Source organism: Panulirus ornatus, chromosome 10 (genome assembly GCF_036320965.1).
Source record: "Panulirus ornatus isolate Po-2019 chromosome 10, ASM3632096v1, whole genome shotgun sequence".
NCBI lineage: Eukaryota > Metazoa > Arthropoda > Malacostraca > Decapoda > Palinuridae > Panulirus > Panulirus ornatus.
Genome location: NC_092233.1, coordinates 38,367,650 through 38,389,362, shown reverse-complemented (window position 1 = coordinate 38,389,362; position 21,713 = coordinate 38,367,650). Strand labels below are relative to the sequence as shown.

The 21,713-nt window shown below is 44.8% G+C and overlaps 1 protein-coding gene across 1 annotated transcript in view; it reads left to right on the top strand.

The window, feature by feature from the left end:
- Window positions 1–6,557: 6,557 nt before the first annotated feature.
- nompA (no mechanoreceptor potential A) overlaps window positions 6,558–21,713 on the top strand; it is a 185,188-nt gene continuing 170,032 nt past the window's right edge. The window contains exon 1 of the mRNA XM_071665303.1: window positions 6,558–7,068. Coding sequence (XP_071521404.1) covers window positions 6,993–7,068 — 76 coding nt within the window. The 5' untranslated portion in view covers window positions 6,558–6,992. The remainder of the gene's footprint in view (window positions 7,069–21,713) is intronic.

Sequence of the window (21,713 nt, the reverse complement as noted above, 5' to 3'; positions counted from 1 at the left end):
TTTCTGTGAGGCAGTTGTTGACGAGGTGGTTCACATAATACAAATATACCCTTAAAAACTTCCACCCTGACCTGCCCTCTTCTGCTCAAACCTTATACTTTAATCCACATATAAAATGCTTATTGTACAATCAAGTATTAAAACATATCTTTGTACTAAACTGAAGCTATAGACCTTTTTCCTCCAGCATTGGCGGACACAAGATACATCTTCAGGAGTTATCATATGCGATGAAATGGCGAATTGTTTGAAAGAAAAAGAAAGATATATATATATATATATATATATATTTTTCATACTATTCGCTATTTCCCGCGATAGCGAGGTAGCGTTAAGAACAGAGGACTGGGCCTTTGAGGGAATATCCTCACCTGGACCTCTCCTCTGTTCCTTCTTTTGGAAAAAAAAAAAAAAACGAGAGGGGAGGATTTCCAGCCCCCCCGCTCCCTTCCCTTTTAGTCGCCTTCTACGACACGCAGGGAATACGTGGGAAGTATTCTTTCTCCCCTATCCCCAGGGAATATATATATATTGTAAAATAAGAGAACAAATGGGAACATCCGTGAAGGGGCTAATGGGGAGGTAATAACAAGTAGTGGTGAAGGGAGCAGGAGATGGAGAGAGTATTTCATGGATTTGTTGAATATGTTTGATGATTGAGTGGCAGATATACAGTGTTTTTCGATGTGGTGTGCGAAGTGGGAGGGTCAGGGAGAATGGTTTAGTAAACAGAGAAGAGAAAGTGAAAGCTTTCCGGAAGATGAAAGCCGGCAAGGCGACGTGTTTGGATGGTATGGCAGTGGAATTTAGTGAATAGTGGGTGACTGTGTTGTTGACTGGTTGGTGAGGATATTCAACGTATGTATGGTTCATGGTGAAGTGCCTAAGGATTGGCGGAATGCATGCATAGCGCTATTTTACAAAGACAAAGCGGACAAAGATGACTGTTCAAACTACAGAGGTATAAGTTTGTTGACTGTTCCTAGGAAGTTATATGGAAGGGTATTGATTGAGAGGATAAAGGTATGTACAGATTATCAGACTGGAGTTTAACAGTGTAGTTTCAGAAGTGGTAGAGGATGTGTGGATCAGGTGTTTGCTTTAAAGAATGTATCCGAGAAATATTTAGAAAAACAGATGGATTTGTATGTAGCATTTATGGATCTGGAGAAGGCATATGATAGATTTGACAGAGATGCTCTGTGGAAGGTATTAAGAGTGTATTGTGTGGGAGGTAAGTTGCTAGAAGGAGTGAAAAGTTTTTATCAAGGATGTAAGGCATATGTACGACTAGGAAGAGAGGAAAGAGATTGGTTCCCAGTGAATGTCGGTTTGCGGCAGGGGTGTGTAATGTCTCTATGGTTGTTTATTTTCCTTATGGATGGGGTTGTTAGGGAGGTGAGTGCAAGAGTTTTGGAGAGACGGACAAGTATGCAGTCTGTTTTGGGTGAGAGGGCTTGGGAAGTGAGTCAGTTGTTGATCGCTGATGATACAGCGTTGGTGGCTGATTCGGGTGAGAAACTGCAGAAATTGGTGACTGAGTTTCGTAAAGTGTGTGAAAGAAGAAAGCTGAGATTAAATGTGAATAACGGCAAGGTTATTAGGTTCAGTAGGGCTGAGGAACAAGTTATTTGGGAGGTAAGTTTGAATGGAGAAAAACAGGAGAAAGTGAAGTGTTTTAGATTTCTGGGAGTGGATTTAGCAGCGGATGGAACCATGGAAGTGGAAGTGATTCTCAAGGTGGGGGAGGGGACGAAGGTACTGGGAGCGTTGAAGAATGTGTGGAAGGCGAGAACGTTATCGTGGAGAGCAAAAATGGGTATGTTTGAAGGAATAGTGGTTCCAACAATGTTATATGGTTGCGAGGCGTGGGCTATAGATAAAGTTATGCGAATGAGTGTGGATGTGTTAGAAATGAGATGTTTGAGGACAACATGTGGTGTGAGGTGGTTTGATCGAGTAAGTAATGAAAGGGTAAGAGAGATGTGTGGTAATAAAAAGAGTGTAGTTGAGAGAGCAGAAGACGGTGTATTGAAATGGTTTAGTCACATGGAGAGAATGAGTGAGGAAAGATTGACAAAGAGGATATATGTGTCAGAGGTGGAGGGAACGAGGAGAAATGGGAGACCAAATTGGAGGTGGAAGGATGGAGTGAAAAAGATTTTGAGTGATCGGGGCCTGAACATGCAGGAGGGTGAAAGGCGTGCAAGGAATAGAGTGAATTTGAACGATGTGGTATACCGGGTTCGACGTGCTGTCAGTGGATTGAACCAGGGTATGTGAAGCGTCTGGGGTAAACCATGGAAAGTTTTGTGGGGCCTGGATGTGGAAAGGGAGCTTTAGTTTCGGAGCATTACACATAACAGCTAGAGACGGAGTGTGAACGAATGTGGCCTTTGTTGTCTTTTCCTAGGGCTACCTCGTGCGCACGCGCGGGGGAAGGGGGTGCCATTTCATGTGTGGCTGGATGGCCAGGGATATGGATGAAGGCAGCAAGTATGAATATGTGCATGTGCATATATGTACATGTCTGTGTATGTATATGTATGTATACGTTGAAATGTATAGTTTTGTATATGTGCGTTCATAGGCGTTATTTGTGTGAAAAAAGAAAGCTGAGAGTAAATGTGAATAAGAGCAAGGTTGTTTGGTACAGTAAAGTTGAGGGACAAGTCAATTGGGAGGTAAGTTTGAATGGAGAAAAGCTGGAGGAAGTGAAGTGTTTTAGATATCTGGGAGTGGATCTGGCAGCGGATGGAACCATCATAGGGTGGGGGAGGGGGCGAAGGTTCTAGGAGCGTTGAAGAATGTGTGGAAGGCGAGTACATTAACTCGTAAAGCAAAAATTGTTGTGGTTCCAACAATGTTATATGGTTGTGAGGCGTGGGCTATAGATGGGGTTGTTCGGAAGAGGGTGGATGTGTCGGAAATGAGATTAATATACTTCTGCGTTGTACAGTTAGGTTCGGTAAAATGCTATCCGCTGGCTATGTGCGCCTGTCGGAAACGACCGGTGTAGACCCCGTTGTTCACCAACGTGAGACGAAGGGTATTCGAGTACATAGTATTCGAATAGTTATTTCCTACTAGCCAGGCCCATAGCCTAGTGGTTAGCATTCCCTCCTCTTACACAAGGGTCCCGGGTTCGATCCTGGCTGTTGGAGGTTTGTATGATATATATATATATATATATATATATATATATATCATACAAACCTCCAACAGCCAGGATCGAACCTGGGACCCCTGTGCAAGAGACAGGCATGCTAACCGCTAGGCTATGGGACTGTATAATAGGAAACAACTATTTGAAATACTGAGTACTCGAATACCCTTCGTCATATACCTCCGCGTTGTACAGTCAGGTTCGGTAAAACGCTATCAGCTGGCTATGTGCGCCTGTTCGGAAACAACCAGTATAGACCCCGTTGCTCACCATTGTGAGACGAAGGGTATTCGAGTACTCAGTATTTCGAATAGTTGTTTCCTATTATACAGCCCCATAGCCTAGCGTTTAACATGCCTGCCTCTTGCACAGGGGTCCCAGGTTCGATCCTGGCTGTTGGAGGTTTGTATGTTCTATGAAGGTGCGCGTTCATATGCACTTTATTCGTTTTTTTTTTTTCTTTTTGCTTTGTCGCTGTCTCCCGCGTTTGCGAGGTAGCGCAAGGAAACAGACGAAAGAAATGGCCCAACCCACCCCCATACACATGTATATACATACGTCCACACACGCAAATATACATACCTACACAGCTTTCCATGGTTTACCCCAGACGCTTCACATGCCCTGATTCAATCCACTGACAGCACGTCAACCCCGGTATACCACATCGATCCAATTCACTCTATTCCTTGCCCTCCTTTCACCCTTCTGCATGTTCAGGCCCCGATCTCACAAAATCTTTTTCACTCCATCTTTCCACCTCCAATTTGGTCTCCCACTTCTCCTCGTTCCCTCCACCTCCGACACATATATCCTCTTGGTCAATCTTTCCTCACTCATTCTCTCCATGTGCCCAAACCATTTCAAAACACCCTTTTCTGCTCTCTCAACCACGCTCTTTTTATTTCCACACATCTCTCTTACCCTTACGTTACTTACTCGATCAAACCACCTCACACCACACATTGTCCTCAAACATCTCATTTCCAGCACATCCATCCTCCTGCGCACAACTCTATCCATAGCCCACGCCTCGCAACCATACAACATTGCATACAACATACCCATTTTTGCTTTCCGAGATAATGTTCTCGACTTCCACACATTCTTCAAGGCTTCCAGGATTTTCGCCCCCTCCCCCACCCTATGATCCACTTCCGCTTCCATGGTTCCATCCGCTGCCAGATACACTCCCAGATATCTAAAACACTTTACTTCCTCCAGTTTTTCTCCGTTCAAACTTACCTCCCAATTGACTTGACCCTCAACCCTACTGTACCTAATAACCTTGCTCTTATTCACATTTACTCTTAACTTTCTTCTTCCACACACTTTACTAAACTCAGTCACCAGCTTCTGCAGTTTTATTCGTATATATATATATATATATATATATATATATATATATATATATATATATATATATATATATATATATATATATATATATATATATATATATATATATATATATATATATATATATATATATATATATGTACGATCTTCCTATCCGTGGGGATAGGAAGAAGACTAAAAGGGAAGGGAGTGGGGGGCTGGAAATCCTTCCCTCTCGTTTTTTTTTTTCTTTTAATTTTCCAAAAGAAGGAACAGAGAAGGTTCCCAGGTGAGGATAGTCCCTCAAAGGCCCAGTCCTCTGTTCTTAACGCTACCTCGCTAACGCGGGAAATGGCGAATGGTATGAAAGAAAAAAGAAAAGATCCTACCTTCCTGTCCCTGCATCAACTTCTATGAGGATCCGGCAGCGATCACAAAGGCGGCCACATTGACTGGAATCATCAAATGTGGTGTGTGTGTGTGTGTGTGTGTGTGTGTGTGTGTGTGTGTGTAGCCTAAGTACATTACATACATCTTCCTGTTGTCTTGCGTATATCTACCTGCTGTCTAGCGTCATATCTCTGTCTGTTCTCTGGCGTCATATCTGTCTGTTGTCTTGCGTCATATCTCCGTCTCTTGTCCTGCGTCATGTCTCTGTCTGCTGTCTTGCGTCATATCTGTCTGTTGTTTTACGTCATCCCTCTGTCCGTTGTCTTGCGTCATATATCTGTCTGTTGTCTAGCATCATATCTATGTCTGTTGTCTAGCGTCATATCTCTGTCTGTTGTCTTGCGTCATATCTGTCTATTGTCTAGCGTCATATCTATCTGTTGTCTTGCGTCATATCTCCCTTTGTTGTCTAGCGTCATATCTCCGTCCGTTGTCTTGCGTCATATCTCTGTCTGTTGTCTGACGTCATATCTGTCTGTTGTCTTGCGTCACGTCTCTGTTTGTTGTCTAGCGTCATATCTCTGTCTGTTGTCTTGCGTCATATCTCTGTCTGTTGTCTTGCGTCATATCTGTCTGTTGTCTTGCGTCATATCTGTCTGTTGTCTAGCGTCATATCTCTGTCTGTTGTCTAGCGTCATATCTCTGTCTGTTGTCTTGCGTCATATCTCTGTCTGTTGTCTTGCGTCATATCTCTGTCTGTTGTCTTGCGTCATATCTCTGTCTGTTGTCTTGCGTCATATCTCTGTCTGTTGTCTTGCGTCATATCTGTCTGTTGTCTAGCGTCATATCTCTGTCTGTTGTCTAGCGTCATATCTCTGTCTGTTGTCTTGCGTCATATCTCTGTCTGTTGTCTTGCGTCATATCTCTGTCTGTTGTCTTGCGTCATATCTCTGTCTGTTGTCTTGCGTCACAGAGCCATAAGAGCCAGGGACTGGACAGTTGCACCTGACCTGATGAACGTTAATAGTAAGGAAGTAGATGATAAAGACAGCTGACCAGTCGAGCGATGGAGAACCACTCTGACATGAGCGAACATCGTTACGGCGGCGTCACGTTACGAGGTTCGTGACGGCGTTACGAGCAGTAAAAGTAGCCAGTGGCATCATCATACCGTCACGGTGGCGCTCCCCTCCCGCACCGTCAGGTTAATGCTCGGTCCCTCACACAAAGACTTGGGTAATGGCTGTGGGTGGAGTCTTCCCTTGTTGTAGGACCTGCAGGATAGACAAAAAATAGACGGCCTTCCTCTCCCTTCCTCCCTCCCTTCCTCCCTCCCTCCCTCCCTCCCTCCCTCCCTCCCTTCCTCCCTCCCTCCCTCCCTCCCTCCCTCCCCGTGTGGAACTGGCGAGGTAAAACAACAAACAATAATGAGCGGGGATACAGCGGAGAATGAAACGTTAAGTGGCGCATTCTTGTCACACCGCCCAGTCACGCTCTGTCGGCCAATTGGCAGGGGTCTTCCTGGGCGGTGTTTTGTTAGCGCGGTCCTGATTGGCCGGCGTCGCCTCGGGAGTTCAGGGCTCTGTGAACGCCACGCTGTTGGCTGCCGGCAGCAACTCCGGTAGAAGCGATTGTAGGACCCGAAATATTCTGATTTTGAGCCGTAATGTTAGTGTGGCGGAGAGTGCTCTCCTACGGCAAGGTGAGAGGAGACACCTTCTCATGGTCAAATGGTGCGTGTTGGGGCGCGGCCGGTGCAGTTGTCATGGTGTGGCCACAACGGTAGCACACACCAGTGGGGAAGGGACATCAGACACTCATTGTTTTCCCCTCGTGTAGAACTCCACACCGCCGACGGTCGAGAGCCGCCCGCGCGATCGAACTGTTAAACGTCTCGAGTGATTGACCGTCCAGGTGAAAATAACACTTCTAGAGACTTCTTTCTGGTCAGAGAATAACTTTCTTGAAGTTTCTGGTGTTAAGAAGGAAAGACCTGTGGAGGGGCCCAGTGTGTGGCTCTGTGGTGGTAGTGTTGGTGCGCGGGTGTCCAGTGTGCGACCCTGCTAACATGTTATCATCTCCTCGGCAGAGTTAAAAGATGCCCAGCCGGACACGAGCGACCAGCATGTTTAATGCAGTGGCCATCGTCTCCGCTCTCCATCTGCTCTCGGAAGGTAAGATCCTCCTGCTGTTGCTCATACGATTATATCATGCCATAATTGATCATTTCAGGACCAGATAAACGTCAAGTTCCAGGACTTTCCTTCAGCAAGTGTAGAGTTGGACTAGTTAACTACTCGTAAAGACGCATAATAATCTAACTTTCCTTCAGCAAGTGTAGAGTTGGCCTAGTTAACTACTCGTAAAGACGCATAATAATCTAACTTTCCTTCAGCAAGCGTAGAGTTGGACTAAAGAGAAGCGAGTTCAGTTGCCTGAACGACATGAAGTACTTCAGGTGGGTCAGAACGCACGTACTGGTTATCAAGCAGTCATGTGTGTCTGGCTTGTACCTACATCTCATGTGTGTCTGGCTTGTACCTACAGCTCATGTGTGTCTGGCTTGTACCTACAGCTCATGTGTGTCTGGCTTGTACCTACAGCTCATGTGTGTCTGGCTTGTACCTACATCTCATGTGTGTCTGGCTTGTACCTACATCTCATGTGTGTCTGGCTTGTACCTACAGCTCATGTGTGTCTGGCTTGTATCTACAGCTCATGTGTGTCAGGCTTGTACCTACAGCTCATGTGTGTCTGGCTTGTACCTACATCTCATGTGTGTCTGGCTTGTACCTACAGCTCATGTGTGTCTGGCTTGTACCTACAGCTCATGTGTGTCTGGCTTGTACCTACATCTCATGTGTGTCTGGCTTGTACCTACATCTCATGTGTGTCTGGCTTGTACCTACAGCTCATGTGTGTCTGGCTTGTACCTACAGCTCATGTGTGTCTGGCTTGTACCTACATCTCATGTGTGTCTGGCTTGTACCTACATCTCATGTGTGTCTGGCTTGTACCTACAGCTCATGTGTGTCTGGCTTGTACCTACAGCTCATGTGTGTCTGGCTTGTACCTACATCTCATGTGTGTCTGGCTTGTACCTACAGCTCATGTGTGTCTGGCTTGTACCTACATCTCATGTGTGTCTGGCTTGTACCTACATCTCATGTGTGTCTGGCTTGTACCTACAGCTCATGTGTGTCTGGCTTGTACCTACAGCTCATGTGTGTCTGGCTTGTACCTACATCTCATGTGTGTCTGGCTTGTACCTACAGCTCATGTGTGTCTGGCTTGTACCTACAGCTCATGTGGTTCATTCAGTGTAGTCAACTGTATTCATTAGAAAGTTTGCTGTCGTGATGATGAGTGATCGAGAGTTAAAGGTGGGTTCATTAGCCACAAACGGTACATAAGTGAAGGGTTTTAATTAGAGTAATTACCTCACTAATCTCCTACTAAATATATACATCAGTCTCTTCTTTCGTGTTTGTTGTGTAATTGATTTATTGATATGTAATTATTGACTAATATTTTCTCCAGGTAACTCGGCTGTACGCGAATGAACATACTTATTACTGTCTTGTGTTTATTGTATTTACAAATTATGTGTACATAACCAATTTGTATGATTATACATTACCAATTATTATATCTAATTTCGGTGTACATACATACATACGTACATACATACATACATACCCACTGACTCAGCCATATATAAACACACATTTTCTAAACATTAATCTCATCTCATGAAATGAAAACGAAAAAAGTTTGATATAATTTTTCCTGATCAACTTATGAGTCTGTGCACTGATTTTTGGGTCTGTGTACTCGGCTCTGGGTCTATGCACTAGTGTCTGGGTCTGTATACTCGTGTCTGTGTCTGTGTAACTAGTATCCGAGTCTCTGCACTCGTGTCTGGGTCTGTGCACTAGTGTCTGAGTCTGTGCACTAGTATCTGGGTCTGTATACTCGTGTCTGTGTCTGTATACGAGTGTTTGGGTCTGTGTACTCGTGTCTGGGTCTGTGTACCAGTGTCTGGGTCTTTGTACCTGTGTCTGTGTCTGTATACTCGTGTCTGGGTCTGTATACTCGTGTCTAGGTCTGTATACTCGTGTCTAGGTCTGTATACTCGTGTCTAGGTCTGTATACTCGTGTCTAGGTCTGTATACTCGTGTCTAGGTCTGTATACTCGTGTCTAGGTCTGTATACTCGTGTCTGGGTCTATGTACAAGTCTCTGTATACTCATACTGAAGTGTAAGATATAACGGATACATTTAATTTGTTGTGCGAATTATACAGTACAATCCCTGTGGCACTTCCTGTGCTGTGGTGCACCCATCCCATCCTGTGCGCTGCCGTACATCTATTCTACGAGGGATGTGTTACAACCCTGTCATTATCTCTGCACTGAACGGGAACCTTCTCTGTTAGCTTCACTTTGAGACATAACTCTCGACTGTAAGGTTTGATATACTTGGTCCAGCGTTGGTCCATCACGTGAGGTTGCAGATGCCCTTATCATAAGTACTTGCATGACTGATAACCATCATGGCCTCTCTACCAGTAGTAACTCAACGGTGTATTTTCAACCGATTGGCTTCCTACATCCAGTAAACCGTTGGCAGTTTATTTATTCATTCATTCATTTATTTATTCATTGATCACTGATTTATATTAAGCCATAACAGGAAGACGTATTCCATATTTACTGTCTTGGAATTCATTCATGCACAGTTGCTCTACTCTTGCTTCCTTGGAAGAGTTGTTCCCTGTGTATGTTACGTCATGAAGCCGCGTTACAAACGTTACATATAAGTGGGCAGATGTAACGCCTCGAACTTTTCCTTGTAAGTCGGCTCTCTTGATTCTGGTCCATCTTCACTGTTCTCCTCTGGGCCTCTCTCTCATGTTTCTTTAAGTACAGTAGTAAGTGCGCACATTCTAGTGTTGGCTTCGTGTGCAGCTTGTTCACTATCTCATTATTCAGAGCAACTCAGCTGCTTGCCAACAGACAGTTTGTCTCCTTCACTTTAATTCTAACGTTAAACTTGGCCGACTCGCAAGTTCCCTCTCATTCATGAATTCCTGCAGCTTATTTCTTGCTAGGTAACATTCATGTCGAGGCTTTCTTAAAATGTCTCAGCTATTACTCTACATTTACGCGCTTGAATTTCATCGAGCTTCTTATAAGACCAACTTTGGAATCTGATTAGATCCCCTTGTAAGATGATGCAGTCCTCCTGTCTTTTCGCTTCTTTCAAGAGTTTTGCATCATCGGCAAACATGTTTAAGCAGGAGCCCAATCCACCTAACAGATCATTCAGGCAGTTGAAGAAGAGCAGTGGTCCCAGAACAGAAGCTTGCGGAACACCACTGGTGACCTCCACCCATTTTGAGAATGCGTCCTTTGTTCTCTTCCATCATGATCATCTTTATTCCATCAAAGGAGTCCCCTATTTATGCCTGCCTGGGAATCCATGTTCTTTACCTGCCTCCTAAGCGGAGCAGCGTCAACTTCTTCTTGGCAGTCCAGATATACATATTCCAACCAGACTTCTGTTGTGTCGCTAACGGAGTTCGCTCTTGCTTAGAAATCTAGGAGGTTCGTTGCACATGAACATCTTTGCCTGTCATCTCTCACTGAGGTAGGTTCGCCTCTGCAGGAAGTCATCCATTTGTCTTCTGATTATCTCTTCCAGCACCTTCCAGACCCCATACGTCAGCGAGACTGGCCTGTAAGTCAACTCTTCCTCCTGGAAATCTCTCTTGTAGATAGATAAGATGCTGGCTCTCTTCTACTCCCTTGGCACTTTACAGTTCTTCAACCACAGAGTTGCATCATCAAATGTGGCCACATCTTCAGCACGTATGGTAATATTACATCAGGATCGTAAACCCTATATGGCACGGGACCCTGCAGTCTGCTCAGGTCTGCTCTCGATATTTCGTTGCTTTCAAATGACCACGTCCCCATCCCACGTCCCTCATGCTGGACTTAAGCTATTTTTCACGGTGAGAACACTTGTGAAATGGTCAACCATTACCTCACACATCCACCACCATCTCCTACAACTCTTCCGTCTTTAACATAATTAATTCTTCCTTGACTAACTATCTACATTTGTTTGTGGATTTTCTCCCGCCTTAATGTCAACAATATCATCTTGAACATTTCATTGTTCCTCCTTCCTTCTCCTGCTATACCATGTGTGGAACCACTCCTTCCCTCTTCCTCAACCCTCCCTCTTTGTTCCTCCTTCCTTCTCTTGCTATACCATGTGTGGAACCACTCCTTCCCTCTTCCTCAACCCTCCCTCTTTGTTCCTCCTTCCTTCTCTTGCTATACCATGTGTAGAACCACTCCTTCCCTCTTCCTCAACCCTCCCTCTTTGTTCCTCCTTCCTTCTCCTGCTATACCATGTGTGGAACCACTCCTTCCCTCTTCCTCAACCCTCCCTCTTTGTTCCTCCTTCCTTCTCTTGCTATACCATGTGTGGAACCACTCCTTCCCTCTTCCTCAACCCTCCCTCTTTGTTCCTCCTTCATTCTCTTGCTATACCATGTGTGGAACCACTCCTTCCCTCTTCCTCAACCCTCCCTCTTTGTTCCTCCTTCCTTCTCCGGCTATACCATGTGTGGAACTACTCCTTCCCTCTTCCTCAACCCTCCATCTATATATGTTTCTACTCCATCATTGTAGATTCCACATAACTTTCCATCACAGTGCTGCATCCTGGCTACTAAACTCCATTTCCCAAAGTTTGTACTGAAATGTATTCCTTCTTACCTTTGCCATGTTGCATCCCTACTACCTGTGGTGTTGCCATACATCTTTATCATCTAAATTCAAGACGTTCCTACTACCTGTGGTCTGGTAGCATATTCCTATTACCTGTGTTGCACTATATTCCTACTACCTGTGCTACAGTATATTCCTGCTACCTGTGCTACAGTATATTCCTACTACCTGTGCTACAGTATATTCCTACTACCTGTGCTACAGTATATTCCTGCTACCTGTGCTACAGTATATTCCTACTACCTGTGCTACAGTATATTCCTGCTAGCCATACATAACTTGGTGCTCTTTTCTTCCTGTGTTATAATGTATTCCAGCTACCCATCCTCAAGTGTATTCCAGCTACCCATCCTCAAGTGTATTCCAACTACCCATCCTCAAGTGTATTCCAACTACCCATCCTCAAGTGTATTCCAACTACCCATCCTCAAGTGTATTCCAACTACCCATCCTCAAGTGTATTCCAACTACCCATCCTCAAGTGTATTCCAACTACCCATCCTCAAGTGTATTCCAACTACCCATCCTCAAGTGTATTCCAACTACCCATCCTCAAGTGTATTCCAACTACCCATCCTCAAGTGTATTCCAGCTACCCATCCTCAAGTGTATTCCAGCTACCCATCCTCAAGTGTATTCCAACTACCCATCCTCAAGTGTATTCCAACTACCCATCCTCAAGTGTATTCCAACTACCCATCCTCAAGTGTATTCCAACTACCCATCCTCAAGTGTATTCCAACTACCCATCCTCAAGTGTATTCCAACTACCCATCCTCAAGTGTATTCCAACTACCCATCCTCAAGTGTATTCCAACTACCCATCCTCAAGTGTATTCCAACTACCCATCCTCAAGTGTATTCCAACTACCCATCCTCAAGTGTATTCCAACTACCCATCCTCAAGTGTATTCCAGCGACCTATGCTCCATTATAACCCAACTACCTGTGCTCCATTATTACCAACTACCTGTGCTCCATTATTACCCAGCTACCTGTGCTCCATTATTACCCAACTACCTGTGCTAAATCATTCACGTATCCCTGTCCTAGAGTATGAAATCCATCTCCACTACCTGTGCTACAGTATGTTGTAGTGTGAGTCATAACCTGTGCTACAGTATGTTGTAGTGTGAGTCATGACCTGTGCTACAGTATGTTGTAGTGTGAGTCATGACCTGTGCTACAGTATGTTGTAGTGTGAGTCATGACCTGTGCTACAGTATGTTGTAGTGTGAGTCATGACCTGTGCTACAGTATGTTGTAGTGTGTCATGACCTGTTCTACAGTATGTTGTAGTGTGAGTCATGAACTGTGCTACAGTATGTTGTAGTGTGTCATGACCTGTTCTACAGTATGTTGTAGTGTGAGTCATGAACTGTGCTACAGTATGTTGTAGTGTGAGTCATGACCTGTGCTACAGTATGTTGTAGTGTGTCTTGACTTGTTCTACAGTATGTTGTAGTGTGTCATGACCTGTACTACAGTATGTTGTAGTGTGTCTTGACTTGTTCTACAGTATGTTGTAGTGTGTCATGACCTGTTCTACAGTATGTTGTAGTGTGAGTCATGAACTGTGCTACAGTATGTTGTAGTGTGAGTCATGACCTGTGCTACAGTATGTTGTAGTGTGAGTCATGACCTGTTCTACAGTATGTTGTAGTGTGGTCATGACCTGTTCTACAGTATGTTGTAGTGTGTCTTGACTTGTTCTACAGTATGTTGTAGTGTGTCATGACCTGTTCTACAGTATGTTGTAGTGTGTCATGACCTGTTCTACAGTATGTTGTAGTGTGTCTTGACTTGTTCTACAGTATGTTATAGTGTGAGTCATGACCTGTGCTACAGTATGTTATAGTGTGAGTCATGACCTGTTCTACAGTATGTTGTAGTGTGTCTTGACTTGTTCTACAGTATGTTGTAGTGTGTCATGACCTGTGCTACAGTATGTTGTAGTGTGTCATGACCTGTTCTACAGTATGTTATAGTGTGAGTCATGACCTGTTCTACAGTATGTTGTAGTGTGTTATGACTTGTTCTACAGTATGTTATAGTGTGAGTCATGACCTGTGCTACAGTATGTTATAGTGTGAGTCATGACCTGTTCTACAGTATGTTGTAGTGTGTCATGACCTGTTCTACAGTATGTTGTAGTGTGTCTTGACTTGTTCTACAGTATGTTGTAGTGTGTCATGACCTGTGCTACAGTATGTTGTAGTGTGTCATGACCTGTTCTACAGTATGTTGTAGTGTGTCATGACCTGTTCTACAGTATGTTGTAGTGTGTCTTGACTTGTTCTACAGTATGTTGTAGTGTGTCATGACCTGTTCTACAGTATGTTGTAGTGTGTCATGACCTGTTCTACAGTATGTTGTAGTGTGTCTTGACTTGTTCTACAGTATGTTGTAGTGTGTCATGACCTGTTCTACAGTATGTTGTAGTGTGTCTTGACTTGTTCTACAGTATGTTATAGTGTGATTCATGACCTGTGCTACAGTATGTTTTAGTCATTCATCTTTTAAGTCTTACAACTACTTTCAACATTCCTACAAGACTGGCCACAATCTCTCTCTCTCTCTCTCTCTCTCTCTCTCTCTCTCTCTCTCTCTCTCTCTCTCTCTCTCTCTCTCTCTCTCTCTCTCTCTCTCTCTCTCTCTCTCTCTCTCTCTCTCTCTCTCTATCTATCTATCTATCTATCTATCTGTCTATCTTTGTATAGAGAGTGGTGCCTCAGGTTGGCTGGACGTGACAGGTGGCGTGCCCCAGGGGTCGTCATTATAAGGTTTTTGGTCTCATACGTAACATCTGAGAATCTGTGGATGATACAATATAGGAGGAAGAGCTGTATGTAGACAGGATGAGGAGATGACTCACAGAGATCTGGACAAACTAGCAGAGTGGTTAGATAAATGACTGATGAAATCTAATAGACAAATGTAAATTTTAGCACAATAGAATTAAGTAAGAGCACTTAATACGACTCCAATATTTGGAAACTAACGAACTTAAGTAACCTAAGTGGAGGATCTTGGAGTTGGTGAAGTATACTAAACATTGTCGAACAACAAGTAAAAAAAGCAAACTTAATGCCAGGTTTTGTAGCCAGGAACATCGACACCACAACACGGAAATCCAACCTTATCCAGGAACATCGACACCACAACACGGAAATCCAACCTTATCCAGGAACATCGACACCATAACACGGAAATCCAACCTTATCCAGGAACATCGACACCATAACACGGAAATCCAACCTTATCTTACTCTGTCCGGGACCACATCTTGAACAGGCAGTCACTCCACTTGTGGTTCTCAGACGACGAGAAGAAAACATACAACGAAACCAAACAAAGATGGAAGAAAACTAGTTCCGACCTGAGGTAATCTTGCGGACGAGCAGAGACTTACGAGAAGCGATGTGTTTCCTCTAAAGAAACGTAGACAAATTTCCAGTTAATTCACGAATATAAACCAGAAGATGACACAGCTATTGGAAAAATGAAACCAAAATTTTACCTCACGTCCGACACACTTTATATAACACAGTGAACACCGGATACGAGCGACCAGTAAGTCAACATTATAACATACACACGATATATCGCACCCAACCACATACATCATCACTTCCGGTATATACCAGACGGATGTGAGGGTAATGAAAAACATCCACATTACCACCTTTATATCATTATAGACGGGAAGATACATCCACATTACCACCTTTATATCATTATAGACGGGAAGATACATCCACATTACCACCTTTATATCATTATAGACGGGAAGATACATCCACATTACCACCTTTATATCATTATAGACGGGAAGATACATCCACATTACCACCTTTATATCATTATAGACAGGAAGATACATCCACATTACCACCTTTATATCATTATAGACGGGAAGATACATCCACATTACCACCTTTACAATATTATAGACGGGAAGATACATCAACATTACCACCTTTATATCATTATAGACGGGAAGATACATCCACATTACCACCTTTATATCATTATAGACGGGAAGATACATCCACATTACCACCTTTATATCATTATAGACGGGAAGATACATCCACATTACCACCTTTACAATATTATAGACGGGAAGATACATCCACATTACCACCTTTATATCATTATAGACGGGAAGATACATCCACATTACCACCTTTATATCATTATAGACGGGAAGATACATCCACATTACCACCTTTATATCATTATAGACGGGAAGATACATCAACATTACCACCTTTATATCATTATAGACGGGAAGATACATCCACATTACCACCTTTACAATATTATAGACGGGAAGATACATCCACATTACCACCTTTATATCATTATAGACGGGAAGATACATCCACATTACCACCTTTATATCATTATAGACGGGAAGATACATCCACATTACCACCTTTATATCATTATAGACGGGAAGATACATCCACATTACCACCTTTATATCATTATAGACGGGGAAGATACATCCACATTACCACCTTTATAACATTATAGACGGGAAGATACATCCACATTACCACCTTTATATCATTATAGACGGGAAGATACATCCACATTACCACCTTTATATCATTATAGACGGGAAGATACATCCACATTACCACCTTTATATCATTATAGACGGGAAGATACATCCACATTACCACCTTTATATCATTATAGACGGGAAGATACATCCACATTACCACCTTTATAACATTATAGACGGGCAGATACATCAACATTACCACCTTTATATCATTATAGACGGGAAGATACATCCACATTACCACCTTTACAATATTATAGACGGGAAGATACATCCACATTACCACCTTTATAACATTATAGACGGGCAGATACATCAACATTACCACCTTTATATCATTATAGACGGGAAGATACATCCACATTACCACCTTTATAAATTATAGACTGGAAGATACATCACATTACCACCTTTATATCATTATAGACGGGAAGATACATCCACAATACCCCTTTATGTCAATATAGACGGGAAGATACATCCACAACATTACACCTTTATATCATTATAGACGGGAGATACATCCACATTAACCACCTTTTATAATTATAGACGGGAAGATACATCCACATCCACCTTTATATCATTATAGACGGGAAGATACATCAACATTACCACCTTTATATCATTATAGACGGGAAGATACATCCACATTACCACCTTTATCATCAAAATATGACGGAGGAGATACATCCACATTACCACCTTTATATCATTATAGACGGAAGATACATCCACATTACCACCTTTATATCATTATAGACGGAAGATACATACATTACCCCTTTACATTATAGACGGAAGATACATCCACATTACCACCTTATATCATTATAGACGGGAAGATACATCCACAATTACCACCTTTATATCATTATAGACGGGAAGATACATCCACATTACCACCTTTATATCATTATAGACGGGAAGATACATCCACATTACCACCTTTATATCCCTTCTCAAATCCACATACACCTTTATATCATTATAACGAATACATCCACACTTACCACCTTTATCATTATAGACGAAATACTCACATACCACCTTATACATTAACAATACTCCACATTACACCTAATCATAAGACGGTAGATACATCAACATACCACTTATCATATAACGGAAGTACATCACTTACCACCTATACACTTATAACGCAATCACCAATTATAACAGAAATTACATCCACTTTCACCTTATACTAAGCTACACTCCACTTCTACCTTATAACATTCTACTAATCTCCACATATAGACAGAATCACCACATTACACCTTAATCATTGACAGTACATCCACATACACCTTATACATATAACGAAGATACTACATACACCATATCTATACAAGAACATCCAATTATCACCTTATACTATAAGAAACACATACACCTTTATTCATATAGACGAGTACATCCCTTCACTTAGTCATTAGACGCAGTACTCACTCCACCTTATTCATATAACCGTGTTCACTACCACTTATCAATAACGCAATACATCACTACCACCTTCTATAACTATTATAACATACATCCACATTACCTACCTCATCTCATATAACGAAGTTTCTACCACTTACCACCTTATCATTTGACGGGTCTCCATACATAACTATTACTACATCCCTACTCACCTTAACTAGCATACATCCACTTCCCTTATATCATTATGACGAATTCTCCACATACCTTACATCTTACGCATCCCATTTAACCTTATTTAACGGTATCCCATTACCCTTACATAACGGTCATCCACATCCACCTTTATATCATATAGCGTCATCCACTTACTCACCTTAGTCTTTACGCTCCCTACCACCTTATATCTATACGGTTATCCCTTACCTCTTTATCTATACGGTCCCCATTCCACTTGTAATCTTATACGGTTCTCACTACCACTATCTTTACACCTACCACCATCTATCGAATACTATCCTCATTATAGGCATGCTATACATAACACCACCTATCATAATATACCTGCTCGCATCCACTCCCACTTTATCATGTCTACGAACGTTACTCCACATTCCCTCATAATTCATCCATCTCTTAACGCTACACTCCACTCCCTCATGATCTATCCTCCTCGCTACGCTCCCCTCCACTACCATATTATCCGTTATCACACACCCAACACCCTACATCACCTCATATACGCACGTTATATACGCACATACACATATGCTTAAGTAAGCAAAGTATGGTCAAACATTATCTACGCAAACTTCCACGTCCATAGATCTATACATCAGTATATATCAGACGTACAGATGAACACAACCACATGTACATTACGTCCTTGGTGCACGTACATACGTACGATAATCCACGTACCTCTCCCCCATTCACTTGTAACTGAAAGTGGCAAGACAGTGACATGCTACGTTCTGGTACGGCGGGTACAGCAGGTACACTGGTGGGGTCTGGCAGGTACACTGGTGGGGTCTGGGCAGGTACACTTGTGGGGTCCGGCAGGTACACTGGTAGGGGCTGGCAGGTACACTGGTGGGGTCTGGCAGTTATACCGGTGGGGTCTGGCACTTACACTGATGGGGTCTGGCATGTACAGTGGAGGGGTCTGGCAGGTACACTGGTGGGGTCCGGCAGGTACACTGGTGGGGTCTGGCAGGTAAACTGGTGGGGTCTGCCAGGTAAACTGGTGGGGTCTGGCAGGTACACTGTTGCGGTCTGGCAAGTACACTTGTGGGGTCCGGCAGGTATACTGGTGGGGGCTGGAAGGTATACTGGTGGGGTCTGGCAGTTACGCTGGTGGGGTCTGGCAGGTACACTGGTGGGGTCTGGCAGGTACACTGGTGGGGTCTGGTAGTTACGCTGGTGGGGTCTGGCAAGCACACTTGTGGGGTATGGCACTTACACTGGTGGGGTCTGGCAGGTACACTGGTGGGATCTGGCAGGTAAACTGGTGAGGTATGGCACTTACACTGGTGGGGTCTGGCAGGTACACTGGTGGGATCTGGCAAGTACACTGGTGGGATCTGGTAGATAAACTGGTAGGATCTGGCAGGTAAACTGGTGGGGTCTGGCACTTACATGGTGGGGTCTGGCAGGTACACTGACGGGGTCTGGCAGGTACACTAGTGAGGTCTGACAGGTAAACTGGTGGGGTCTGGTACTTACACTGTTGGGGTCTGGCAGGTACACGGGTGAGGTCTGGCAGGTACACTGGTGGGGTCTGACAGGTACACTGGTGGGGTCTGATAGGCACACTTGTTGGGTCTAGCACTTACACTGATTGGTTCTGGCAGGTACACTGGTGGGGTCTGGCAGGTACACTGGTGGGATCTGGCAGGTAAACTGGTGGGGTCTGGCAGGTAAACTGGTGGGGTCTAGCAGGTACACAGTTGGGGGTCTGGCAAGTACACATGTGGGATCCGGCGGGTATACTGGTGGGGACTGGAAGGTATACCGGTGGGGTCTGGCAGGTACACTGTTGGGGTCTGGCACTTACACTGGTGTGGTCTGGCAGGTGGATGGGTGAGGTCTGGCAGGTACACTGGTGGGGTCTGGCAGGTACACTGGCGGGGTCTGGCAGGCGTACTTGTGGGGTCTGGCACTTACACGGGTGAGGTCTGGCAGGTACACTGGTGGGGTCTGGCAGATACGCTGTTTGGATGTGGCAGATAAACTGGTGGGGTCTGGCAGGTAAACTGGTGAAGTTTGGCAGGTACATTGTTGGGGTCTGGCAGGTACACTTTTGGGGTCCCTAGGGTATTCTGGTGGAGCTGGAAGGTATACTGGTGGGGACTGGTAGGTACACTGGTGGGGTCTGGCAGGTACACTGGTGGGGTCTGGGAGGCACATTTGTGAGGTCTGGCAGGTTCACTGGTGGGGTCTAGCAGGTACACTGGTGGGGTCTGGCAGGTAAACTGGTGAGGTCTGGCACTTACACTGGTGGGATCTGGTAGGTACACTGGTAGGGTCTGGCAGGTACACTGGTGGGGTCTGGCAAGTAAACTGGTGGGTTCTGGCAGGTGTACTGGTGGTCTGGCACTTACACTGGTGGGGTCTGGCAGGTACACTGGTGAGGTCTGGCAGGTAAACTGGTGGGGCCTGGCACTTACGCTGGTGGGGTCTGGCACGTACACTGGTGAGGTCTGGCAGATAAACTGGTGAGGTCTGGCACTTACACTGGCGGGATCTGGTAGGTACACTGGTCAGGTGTGGCAGGTAGACTGGTGGGGTCTGGCACTTACACTGGTGTGGTCTGGCAGGTACACTGGTGAGGTCTGGCAGGTACACTGGTGGGGTCTAGCAGGTATACTGGTGGCGTCTGGCAGGTACACTGATGGGGTCTGGCAGATACACTGTTAGGGTCTAGCAAGTATACTGGTGAAGTCTTGCGGGTACACTGGTAAGGTCCGGCAGGTAAATTGGTGGGGTCTGGCGGGTACACTTGTGGGGTTTGGTAGGTACACTGGTGAGGTCTGGCAGGTAAACTGGTGGGGTCTGGCGGGTACACTGGTGAGGTCTGGTAGGTTCACTGGTGAGGTCTAGTACGTACACTTGTGGGGTCTGGTAGGTACACTGGTGGGGTCTGGTAGGTCCACTGTTGAGGTCTGGCAGGTACACAGGTAGGGTCTGGCAGGTACACTGGTAGGGACTGGTAGGTACACTGGTGGGGTCTGGCAGGTACACTGGTGGGGTCTGGCAGGTAAACTGGTGAGGTCTGGCACTTACACTGGTGGGATCTGGCAGGTACACTGGTGGGATGTGACAGATAAACTGGTGGGGTCTGGCAGGTAAACTGGTGGTGTTTGGCAGGTGCATTGTTGGGGTCCGGCAGATGCACTTTTGGGGTCCGGAGGGTATACTGGTGGAGCTGGAAAGTATACTGGTGGGGACTGGTAGGTACACTGGTAGGGACTGGTAGGTACACTGTTGGGGTCTGGCAGGTAAACTGGTGGGGTCTGGCAGTTAAACTGGTGAGGTCTGGCACTTACACTGGTGGGGTCTGGCAGGTACACTGGTGGGGTCTGGCAGGTACACTGGTGGGGTCTGGCAGGTAAACTTGTGGGGTCTGCCAGGTATACTGGTGGGGTCTGGCACTTACACTGGTGGGGTCTGGCAGGTACACTGGTGAGGTCAGGCAGGTAAACTTGTGGGGTCTGGCACTTACACTGGTGGGGTCTGGCAGGTACACGGGTAAGATCTGGCAGGTAAACTGGTGGGGTCTGGCAGGTACACTGGTGGGGTCTGGCAGGTACACTGTTAGGGTCTAGCAGGTATACTGGTGGGGTCTGGCAGGTACACTGGTGGGGTCTGGCAGATACACTGTTAGGATCAAGTATACTGGTATAATCTTGCGGGTACACTGGTGGGGTCTGGCAGGTAAACTGGTGAGGTCTGGCAGGTAAACTGGTGGGGTCTGGCGGGTACACTGGTGGGGTCTGGTAGGTACACT